Source organism: Leucoraja erinacea, chromosome 4 (genome assembly GCF_028641065.1).
Source record: "Leucoraja erinacea ecotype New England chromosome 4, Leri_hhj_1, whole genome shotgun sequence".
NCBI classification, from domain to species: Eukaryota; Metazoa; Chordata; class Chondrichthyes; order Rajiformes; family Rajidae; genus Leucoraja; species Leucoraja erinaceus.
In genome coordinates this window covers 102089993-102101878 of record NC_073380.1, presented here as the reverse complement: position 1 = coordinate 102101878, position 11886 = coordinate 102089993, and the positions used below count along the sequence as shown (strand labels likewise).

Sequence of the window (11886 nt, the reverse complement as noted above, 5' to 3'; positions counted from 1 at the left end):
TCTCCCTCTCTTCTCCTCTCCTCTCCTCTCTCTCTCTCCTCCTCTCCCCCCCACCCTCTCTATTCCAAAGCTAATAGGGTGATTTCACCAAAGGTCAAATGAGCGTAGATCCCCCCTCACATGACCGAAAATTCTGACTGGAGGACATCTCTCAGTTCGGTACATGTAAGTGAACGGGGAAACACGCACTTTCCCACCCGTTAAAAACATGGAAAACGGCCGATTTTTGAGCTGAAATTTCGCATTTGCTCGCTGAATTTCATCAAAACTAAGGCATTATTAACTTACTTTTGATGAAATTCAGCGAGCAAACGCGATAATTCCCGATATTTTGGATCTTAAAATCTCCACGGCAATTGTCAGCTGTTCATTTCCGCGGCTTTCTACCTTCAGTTCCCTCTTGTAATTACCTCACTTTCTATCTTTTGTTTTGCCTGATAATTTAGGCCACTGTGCTTCACGGTCACCCCGACTAGCACAGAAAATGTCAGCTCAAACATCGGCCGTTTTCCATGTTTTTAACGGGTGGGAAAGTGCGTGTTTCCCCATTCACTTACATGTACCAAACTGAGATATGTCCTCCAGTCAGAATTTTCGGTCACGTGAAGGGGGATCTACGCTCATTTGACCTTTGGTGAAATCACCCTATACACCTCTCACATGTCTGCTCCCTCTCACTCTCTCTCTCTCCCCTCAGCCTGTGTCCCCCCCCTAACCTCTCTCTCTCCCCTCAATTCCTCTCTTTTCCCTAATCTCCCCTATCTCTCTCTCTCTCTCTTCCTCTCTCCCCCACCCTCTCTATTCCAAAGCTACTACATGTTTGCTCCCCTCTCCCTCTCTCTCTCCCCTTTCTCCCGCCCTCGGGCCCGCCTTCCCTCGGGGCCACCGCGCATGCGCCCCCCCCACCCCGGAAGCGGGTTGAGATTGACCAAGAGCGGCTGTAACCCGGGCAACGGCCGATGCTGTTCGGCCCCACAGTTCCGCTCCGGTGGGAAACAACCCGGGGAGAAGCGCGTTCAATCCGCGGACCCAGGTGTCGGAGACCGGGGACGGGGGGGCGACCCGGAGCGCATTCGGGGCGGACCGGCGCCAGCCTTGAATCTCCGGCGGGATCTGGGGCCGCGACATGGACCTGGCGGCGCTGCTCGTCAAGCTGGGTCAGTGTGGACTCGCGGCGGATCAATCACCCGACCCGACCCGGCCCTGACCCCGACCCCGACCAGACCCGACCCCGTCCCGTCCCCGGAGGGATTGACAAATTAGGAGTATAAAGATGGAGTTTAAGAGGAAATGAGTACTGGAAAAGTTACTAAAGACTCCCATATTAATGGGAAGGAAAGTTCAAGAAGGGATAATCGCGTGTCGGGGCCAATTGCGAGCTCTGTGAGCGGGGAGGTGAATACCGGTCAAAGTGTTGTATATGAATCTTCTGGGCCTGATCAGACATATAACATATACCAATTACAGCACGGAAACAGGCCATCTCGGACCTACAAGTCCGTGCCGAACAATTTTTTCCCCCTTAGTCCCACCTGCCTGCACTCATACCATAACCCTCCATTCCCTTCTCATCCATTTGCCTATCCAATTTATTTTTAAATGATACCATTGAACCTGCCGCCACCACTTCCACTGGAAGCTCATTCCACACCGCTACCACTCTCTGAGTAAAGAAGTTTCCCCTCATATTACCCCTAAACTTCTGTCGCTTAATTCTGAAGTCATGTCCTCTTGTTTGAATCTTGGACAAGGATACTGTGGGAAGCTAGAGAGAATATTGCAGGAGCCCTCACTGAGATTTATAAGTCATCGTTAAATACAGGCAAGGTGTCAGAAGACGGGAGGGAGGCAAATGTTGTGCCTCTATTCACGAAGGGTTGCAGGGAATAGGCTGGAACTACAGATCAGTGTGCTTAACATCTGTGGTCTGAAAGTTAATAGAGAATATTCTGAGGGATAGGATATACATGCACTTAGATGGACAAGCGCTGATTAGGGAAAGTCAACATGGTTGTGTACGTGGTCGGTTGGTCATGTCTCGCGAATCTGATTGACGTTATTGATGATGTGACCAAAAAGGTTGATGGGGGCAGAGCTGTAGATGTTGTATACGTGGATTTTAGTATAGGGGGGTTGCACGTAAGGTCACTAGGTCATAGGGCTTGAAGCACGGAGCCGCTCAATCCATCTGGAGGACATACGTAACTTCCGGTATATGTTATTAATGCTAGAAGCGCGTACTTTACTACCTGTTAAAATCCGCCAAAATGTTGAATTTTTGTGCTGAAAAAAATTGTCAGGGTAAGTGTGAGAGACATGTACCCAACATCAGAATTCCAAACGTGAAGCGAAATGAAGGTAAAGAGAAGCGAGAGCTGGAGGGACAACAACAGCTAAAGTGCTTGGTAAACATTGGCTGTGCAGACATTGAAAATATTGGGAATTATCGCGTTTACTCACTGCATTTCATCAACAGTAAGGCATTATTTGTATTTTTTCTTGATTCCTTTGGTATCTAAAAAGTCTCAGAAGTGATAAATGTGGCTGTAAAATTTTCTTCAGATGCGTTTTCATTTTACATGTAAAAACCCACTTGAGAACCATGGCCGATTTAAAAAAAATTTACAGCCAGATTTATCACTTCTGAAACTTTTTAGATGCCAAAGGAATCAAGAAAAAACACAAATAATGCCTTAGTTGATGAAATGTAGTGAGCAACGGCCAATGTTCGCTTCTCAACTTTGGCTGTTGTTGTCCCTTCAGCTCTCGCTTCTATCTACTGTCATTTCTCCTCACTTATGGAATTCTGAAGTAGGTTAAATGTCTTGCATGCTTATCCTGATTTCCATAATGATTTACAGCGCAAAATTTGACAATTTCGGCGGGTTTTAACGGGCCCGCTACGCTGGAAACAATGGTAAGTGCCTACCTGCAGTTCATCGCGTGTAATCCACTTGGAGTAGCGTAGCAACAGTACGGGTCATGGGTCGTGACCTGACTGCCGTGAAACCTCCCTATGGCTCACGGTTCGGTTCTAGGCCCATTGCTGTTTGTCATCCACATCATTGATTTGGATGACAAACAGCATGGTACATAGTATGGTTAGCCAGTTTGCAGATGACACAAAAGTGGGTGGTGTTATAGATAGTAAAGATGGTTGTCAAAAATTGCAGCAGGATCTAAACCTTGCATCAGGATTTTGTCCCAAAATATCGACACTTCCTTTCTATTCTTGGATGCTGTTCTACCCGTTGAGTTCCTCCAGCAGATTGTTTGTTGCTTTGATGAAGTAAACTTTCTTTCTTTTAAAATCTATTATTGGCTTATGTCGAAAACACTGTTGGTTGAGTTAAGCATGTTGGTTTGGTTTGTTCTGATTCCTGTCTGCTAACATTCCTCTCGGCCAATATCCACAGCCAAATTCTCTTGTCCTCTGCATCCATGGATTATGTGGCAGGACCTCAACCACAAGCAGCCCTCTGTTAGTCTGATCCTGCATCTCCCATCCCCAGCATACTCTTCATGTGAAGAAAATCCGGATGCAGATGTTCCCTTTTCGTCAAAGTTGAGAAGCAGTGTAGTGGTTTTTATGTGTTGGAAGGAACTGTAGATTCTGGTGTACACTGAAGATAGACACAAATGATGGAATAACTCAGCGTATCAGGCAACATCTCTGGAGAAAAGGAATAGGTGGCGTTTCGGGTTGAGACTTTTTTTCAAAGTGAGGGTCAGGAGAGAGGGAAACTAGGGGAATGAAAAAGTACAAAGAACAAATGAATGAAAGGTATGAAAAGAACAAGTCAAAGCCAGCGACTATGACCAAGGAAAAGTAGAACCCACAATGGTCCATCGTTGACTGTGGAACAGGTGATATTGAGTAGATAAAAACAGGATGACCCTGAAAGCAGTAGGATGACTAGGGCGATGAAGGGAATGGAAAGTGAGAGGGAATGCAAGGGTTACTTGAAATTAGAGAAATCAATATTCATACTGCTGGAATGTAAGCTGCCTATGTGAAATATGAGGTGCTGTCTGTCCAGTTTGCATTTGGTCTCACTCTGACATTGGAGGAGGACCAGGACAGAAAGGTCAATTTGGGAAGTGAAGTTTAAGTGTTTGGCAACTGGGAGTTTGTGTAGGCCAAGGCAGATCGAGCAAATGTTTTCAATGAAATAATTGCCCAGTTTGTGCTCGGTCTCGCGATATACAAGAGTCTATATCTTTAAACAGCGGATACAATAGGTAAAGTTGGAGGAGGTGCATGTGAACCTCTGCCTCACCTGAAAATTCTGTCGGGGTCCCTGAATGAAGTCGAGGGGGAGGTATATTGGCAGGTGTTGCATCTCCTGCGGATGCTGGGGATGGTACCTGGGGTGGGGTTGGTTTGGGTGGGAAGGGATGAGTGTACCAGGGAGTTGTGGAGGAAACAGCATCTGTGGAAAGCAGAAATGGGTGGAGATGGGAAGATGTGACGTGGTGGGATCCCGTTGGAGGAGGCAAAAATGTCGGAATGTTTGAATGCAAATTATTCCCTTCATACCCCAGCTATAACCAGGAAGATATAACTCATTAAATTATTGTTTTTGTAGTGGCAGAATATTATTCCTGTAACCTTTCTTGAGCAGTATTTTACATGCTGCAGATATCATTTCCCAATTTTTTCAGCATGCTGTCCAAACACAAGATGATCTTAGCTTCAAGTTCTGGTAGCTGAGTTTTAAAGGTTGTTAAGATAAATCAGTGGGAGTAAAGTTCTTCTTTATCTATCACATAGTCACAGGCTGCTTGCATGTATGCATAATCACAGGCATTGAATCATTCAAATTAACTGTCTCTGAAATAAAGAGCTTCAGTGCCTGTTATTGGAGATCCAGTCAGTCAGGGATATAATGTTAGGCTGCTTGGTGCCTGAAGCTGACTGATAATGAGAACATTTCAAGAGCTAAGAGTTATATAATTCCCTTCGGCCCTTCTTCCCACCCCGAATATTATTTTCAGTATCTTGAATGGAAGGTAAGGTAAGTTGCCCAAGATAAGTGATGATTTTGCGCAGCACCTTTGTTTGTTTATTTGCCGTCCCCTTATTGGTTGGGCTATATTCCACATGTAGTATTGATGTAGACAAAAGGAACTGCAGATGCTGGGTTTAAAATAAAACACAAAATGCTGGAGTAACTCAGCTGGCCACGTAGCATCTCTGGATGACAAAGATCGGTGATGTTTCATGTCAGGTCCTTCAGACTGATGATAATGTTGGTGGTTCAGTTCCAGAATTAATGGAAATGATGGATAGCAGTTCCATATTACTGGAATTTTGGGTTATCTATAGAGTGCAGAAATGGAGGACACACAGCTCCCCATTAGTCATATCCCTGCAGTTTGTAATGGATGTTATCCAATGCTAAATCATCACTTTGAAAGATCAAATTTTCAAAATGGATCTTGGTTTTTACATTGTTTTTGTAGGTCACCAGCTGGTGGAAATTAGAATTCGCGCCCTGAAGAATATTTTGAGCAAAATTGATCATGGATTGATTTCTATTATTGATTTGGCACAAGAAAAAACCCTTTTTGTACGACTATTTGAATGGTTCAACTTCCCAACAGTTCCAATGCAAGAAGATGTATTCAAGCTATGCGGGCAACTTGTAAAGGTAAGTTATTTGTGTGAGATGAATCACTGAAGAAGAATCACTTAAATGTATTAGGCATCGGGAAGTGGTGTGTTTACTGTTGTTCTTTGATTTGTAACTACTGACAATGTTAAAAAAAAAAAGAATTCTTGGATTCAAATTGGCCAATTTATTTCTATAAACTAGGTGAGTTATGTAGTTAATAGATAGGGTATCTTAATTGGCATGGAAGTGTTGGGCAAAAGGGCCTTTTCCTGTACTTGATAACTCCATGAGTGCATGTGTTTCAACACCAAGTCTGCATCATTTATCAGGAATGTGATGGCTGGATATCCATGTTAAATAGTTGAAGATTTAATGAAGTTTACTGCTCACATCTAGCCCAAATCCATTTCATTATTTTTTCTTCACCTCATATAAGCTATTCGAATGATAAATGAAGACCATGACTCCTGTTTGCATACTTATCGTTTGCTCATTGTAAAAATAAAATTTGAATTTTTCATCTACCTCTTTTGAAGGCCGGGTGAGACCATATGATAAGACTAGGAGAGAATTGTATTTATATGGTGCCCTTCCAACCCCAAGATTTCCCATGTGCATCAAAGCCAACACGATGCTTCAGTTGTTTTCACTCGTTTTCATTGGTATAATACAGAGAAATATTATAGAACATATAGTACAGCACAGGAACAGGGCCTTTGGGCCTGTGCCAAACGTGATGCCAAATTAAATTAATCCCTCTTGACTGTGCATGGTCAATATCTCTCCATTCCCTGCAACTTTATGTGCATTTCTGAAAGCTTACATGCCACTATCATATCTGCCTCCAACACCACTCCAGGCACCTACCACTCTCTGGGTGAAAACAAAACTTGCCCCACACATCTCCCTTGTCCTCAATTATCGGACATTTCTACCTTTGGGGAAATGATTCTGACTATCTATCCTATCTATGCCTCTCTCACTTTTATAAACTTCTATTAGGTGTTGCCACAGATGCTTCAGTGAGAGCAATCCAAGTTTTTCCAACCTCTCATTATAGCCGCCTGACCGACTGATTTCTTCTAAAACTTTGCTTTCCGCTTAAGATTTCAGCGTGTGTAGTTTATTGTGTGTCTCCACCCTCATTGGAGCTTATAACCTCTAAGGCAGGAAGCATCCTGGTAAACCTCTTCTGCACCCTTTCCAAACCCTCCACATTCTCCCTGTAGTAGCTTTCTTTACTGCTGCTGCACCTGCAGCCTACCTTCAATGACTGGTGTACCATGACACCCAGGACATCTCCCCCTTTCCAATCCGGCCACCATTTAGATAATAGACTGCTTTCCTGTTTTTGGCAACACCAACATCACAACTAAACACAATACTCCAATCGCGGCTTAACCTATATTTTATGAAGTCACAACATGACTTTCTGACTCTTGTACTCAAAGCCCTGGATGATGAAGGCAAGCATACCAAGCATCTTCTTTGCCACTCTCTACTCATGTGGCTACCTTCAGGGAGCTAGGTTCTTGGACCCCAATATCCCTTTGTACATCAGTGCTGTTAAGGCTGCTGCTTTTAGCTGTATACTTTCACCTTACATTTGACCCCTCAAGTGTCATAGCTAATTTTTAAACATGTTCTTTCCTACAAATAGTAATAAGACAATTGACCAGAAAAACATGTTTTAGTTAAATCGGTTAAGCACATAAAAATATTCAATGTTTCAGAAATAGGCTGTAATAGCCCTCAAGCCTGACCATGTCTGCGAATCTCACTTCCAGCCATTTTTCTTGTTTCCTGAATCCTGTGGTGTCCAAAAACCATTTTTCTCAGCCTTGAGCAGGATCAATGATTGAGCTGTATTCATTTATCACCAATGTTGTCAGGTAGAACAGCTCAAGTGCTGAGAGTTTTATTTCCTTTGTTTTAATTAGCTAATTTATTTAACGGACATTTCTTGATTGACCCAATCAAAAATAATGTTGCTGGTATTTATGAACACTTCTGTGGAGTCTTTTAAGTTCCTGGGAACCATCATCTCCAAGGACCTTAAGTGGGGGGCTACCATCGACTCCACAGTCAAAAGGCACAACAGAGGATGTACTTCCTATGGCACAATCTGCCACAGGCAATGATGGTCCAATTCTACATGGCCATCGTAGAGTCTGTCCTCACCTTCTCCATCATGGTCTGGTTTGACTCAGCCACCAAGCACGACACCTGGAGGCTGCAGCGAATCGTCCGATCAGCAGAGAAGGTTATTGGCTGCAACCTTCCCTCCATTGATGAACTGTACACTGCAAGGGCCAGGAAGTGAGCGGGCAAGATCATCTCTGATCCCTCTCACCCTGGCCACAACCTCTTTGAATCACTGAAAGGCGACTACAGATTGTCAAAGCTGCCACAGCCAGACATAAAAACTGTTTTTATCCACAAATAGTTGCCCTACTCAACAGCTAAAAATCTGTAGCCTCCCTTTGATCTGGTATTTTGTTGGTTCACATGCTTGATCAATGGTGTTTTATCATTAATGTTTTATCATTATTAATGTTTAGTGTTTTCTGAGTAATTCGTAACTGTCACTGTATGTCATGTTGTTACTTGTGGGCGGAGCACCAAGGCAAATTCCTTGTATGTGAATACTTGTCCAATAAACTTACTTACACATATACATATATATACATATACACATACACATACACACATACACACATATATATATATATATATATATATATTCTTTGTATACAAAATCTTCTTTGTATACAGTTTAGTACAAATACACTACACATAAGCACTTAGATACCTTAGATAAGCATTTCAGATGTTTACAAGTCATGTCAATTTAAACTGTAAAACGAAGAATAAAAATTGAAAATCAAAAAAATGCTGGGAACGTTTAGCAGATCAGGCAGCATTTGTGGAAAGGAAAATAACTAACAGTTCTGGACTACTGGCAAAACATCTTGACCCTGAAATGTTAATTCTTGATTTTCTTTCTACCGATGCTGCCTGATTTATTGAAAGTTTCCAAGAATGAAATCTGCATTGCCAGTCTAACATGTACCTTTTGTCTTTTGGCACTAAAGTATTCTTCAGCGGCTCAAATGTTTCGAGAAATTGGGGCTTTGGAATTTCTAGCACAACTTCGACCCAATGTGGAACCAAATCTTCAGATCTGCATTGACGAGGTCATGGATGATCTGCTTAAACTGCCTGATACAATTGTGGATGTTGATCCTGCAGTTGCCTATCAGTCACAATCTTTAAAATCCTCTGACAAAGGTAATCTGTGCAGGTTAATATAAAACATAATGGATCTAATACTGAGCGTGTGTGTTATATTAATTTATTATATCGCTGTAAACAATTTGAGTTCACTGTGTGTGCTGCATTGGTGTAGCGCTTCTGATCTTAGGTGTTTTAACGAGGACATCTTTCACAATTTAAAATCAGAACGTTGATGTTTTCAATCACTCCATTATTCATTCTGGGACAATCAGTTTACCCAAGGAATCATTCCAATGAAATTTTTCTAAACTAAGGATACCTTTCCTAAGGAAATGGTTTTCAAAACAAAATTAGTGAGAGTACATTTGCAACAAAATTTCCTAAATTGTATAACTACTAACTTGCGGCAAAAATCAACCTACTATTTGTTTAAACCCTAACACATAGAATTCCTTCATTTACCAAATCATTTTTGCTGTAAGGGTTGCTTCCTTAGAAAGTCTTACTAATGCTGCCAACATGACAGATGGACCTCTTAGGCATCAGGAGCCAACAAATGCTTGGAATGCTGGCTCATGTGTTTATAACATCTGGCAGAGGTTCAATTGGTTATGATGCTCCTGTGGGAGGCCTACATTTTGGAATCTGCTGTGAGTTGTCTTTTTACATCAAAATCCATCCTGGATAATGCATTCGCAACCAATGAAAGCCTAGTCATTGCGTAATGTATTTTGTGGTTGCCAAAAGCTATTTAAAATTGCATAATTTGTACCGCAGATCTACCTCTCAATTAGTGTGCGTTGCTGAGATGACGTGCACTGTCCCAGATATTGAACATTTTAAAATTTAGTCTGTCAGGTGTTGGAGGAATCATCAAATTCTCTCCATTCTGGTTGTATCTGCAGAAAGATGAATAAAGTCAACAATGCAGGTCAAAGACCCTTCAATTATTTTCTATTATTTTTTTTATTTGCCTGCTTCCTTTATGTTGATTTTCCATCCAGAGATACATTCAAATAATACAATTTATGGACTTTAAAAAAAACAAACTAGTATTAGCTAGGAATATGAAATTACTGGATGATCATAAAAACTAATCCGATTTACCGATGTCCTACAGAGAAGGATTGTCATATTCTTATGTAATCCAGAAGAGACAATGTGGTGGATTCTTGAGTTGCTCTTTGATATGGCATATTCCATTCCGTTTGTGAATTATTGGTGGAGAATAAATATTTGCCATGCTACTGATTATCAAAAAAGTCAACACGATTTTCCTGATAATATCTCTGACTAAAGAAATTGCATTGGTAAACTGCAAGGAAAGCAAAGGAAATGTATTTTAAACTCAAAATGTTATAACAATTAAAACGAGCAGTATGTCAAACAAATTGCCCTATATAAAATTGCTGTAGAAGCAAATTTCTTTTTGGAAGATTTTGTACATTTTGAGTTTTAAAATGTTGTGATATATGGTATTTCATTGGGTGTCCAAAAATTGAAAGTTTTTTAAAAACACATTTTTACAGTCGTGCCGATTGTACCACCCGAGGAGGAAGAAACAATGGTTGGTTACTTTCAGCGACACAGTGGCAGTCAAGTGGAACCAAATGAAATTCCACCCCGGAAAGCTGTTGGTGAGTTTTCAAGAATGTTTGGATGCTTCCAGATTTGTGTCCATGTCTTTAGAAGATTTAAACTTTCCGATTTGAAATATCTTCATCTACTTTTGCATTTTTATTACAAAGAACTATCTTGACCATAAGTAATAGGAGCAGAATTAGGCCATTCGGCCCATCAAGTCTAGTCTGCCATTCAATCATGGCTTCTCCCCATAACCTCTGACACCCGTGCTAATCAAGAATCTAATAAGATCATAAGTGATAGGAGCAGATAGGAATAACTATGTTGTAAGGAAGATTAGGCTGAGTAATGAAAGGGTGTAGTTTAATAAAAGGCTTGTAAAAATCGACTAAGGGACTGGTTGTGACATTTTAAAACTTGCATCAATTTAGTACCAAATTTATTTTTCATAAGCACAACCCCAGATGTTAAGATTGTATTGATCTTTGTCAGCCTTGTGGAATATGCATTTTACGTATTCTACAAAACTGCATGAGCAGATCAACACATCTTTCTACATTGATATTGGATAGCTATTATTCTATTGCAGTTGGAGAGAAGTAAATAAAATATTTTCGGAATGATGTTGTTCTGAGTCCTTTTGGTGTAATGGTACAAGTTTACTTTAGGAAACATTGCAGAATAGTTTTTGGAGCCTCGCTAGCACAGAAGATGAATAAGGGGTAGGCCATTTAGGACTGAGTAGTGGCTGGAGGTTGCAGTTGATGCCTGTTCTCGTTGAGCAGTGCCCTCATGAAATGGGACGACCATGTTTGTGGCAAGGTTTGAACAGTGAAGGATGCTTGCCATTGTTTACATATTTAGTTTAAGGCCCATTAACATTATAGGATTGATATGTGACTTGAAGTTAAATATTTGGCCTTGCACATCCAGGTGTCATCTTTAACTTGTTGATAACTGAGATTGAAGTGGTGTTGGGGTGGAAATGACAAAAGGTGAACTATTTACTTCTCATCCTCCACATCAGGTTCTTTACAATGGCAACGTTTTTGCAGAGGAGAGAAGAAAATTAAGGCAGAATATTAAGGCAGAAATATTAAGGCAGAACATTTGTGAAGAGGGTTGCTGTAATGAAGAGGGTTGCTTGAAGACAGCCACTGGTTGGATTGGGTCTCCATTGGGACTTGTATCTTTCACGTTATTTTAGAATGGACAGTGAGCGATGACAAGTTTTTGGTGACACCCAATGGATAAATCGTAAACAGGAAGAAGAATGTTGTCTCCCAAGGGTTGATTTTACACTATCTATTGGGCAGACTTTTCTTCTGAGATTCCAATAAGTGCTTCTGTTGGATGAAAGTGGAAGAGGGGCAGGCAACCTCCAGTCTCAGCATTGCACAAGGCAGACACAAAATGCTGGAGTAACTCAGTAGGACAGGCAGCATCT

The 11886-nt window shown here is 41.4% G+C and overlaps 1 protein-coding gene across 1 annotated transcript in view; it reads left to right on the top strand.

The window, feature by feature from the left end:
• Positions 1–949: 949 nt before the first annotated feature.
• rttn (rotatin) overlaps positions 950–11886 on the top strand; it is a 221600-nt gene continuing 210663 nt past the window's right edge. The window contains exons 1-4 of the mRNA XM_055634871.1: positions 950–1157; positions 5467–5654; positions 8714–8909; positions 10385–10492. Of these exons, the coding sequence (XP_055490846.1) occupies positions 1127–1157; positions 5467–5654; positions 8714–8909; positions 10385–10492 (523 nt within the window). The 5' untranslated portion in view covers positions 950–1126. The remainder of the gene's footprint in view (positions 1158–5466; positions 5655–8713; positions 8910–10384; positions 10493–11886) is intronic.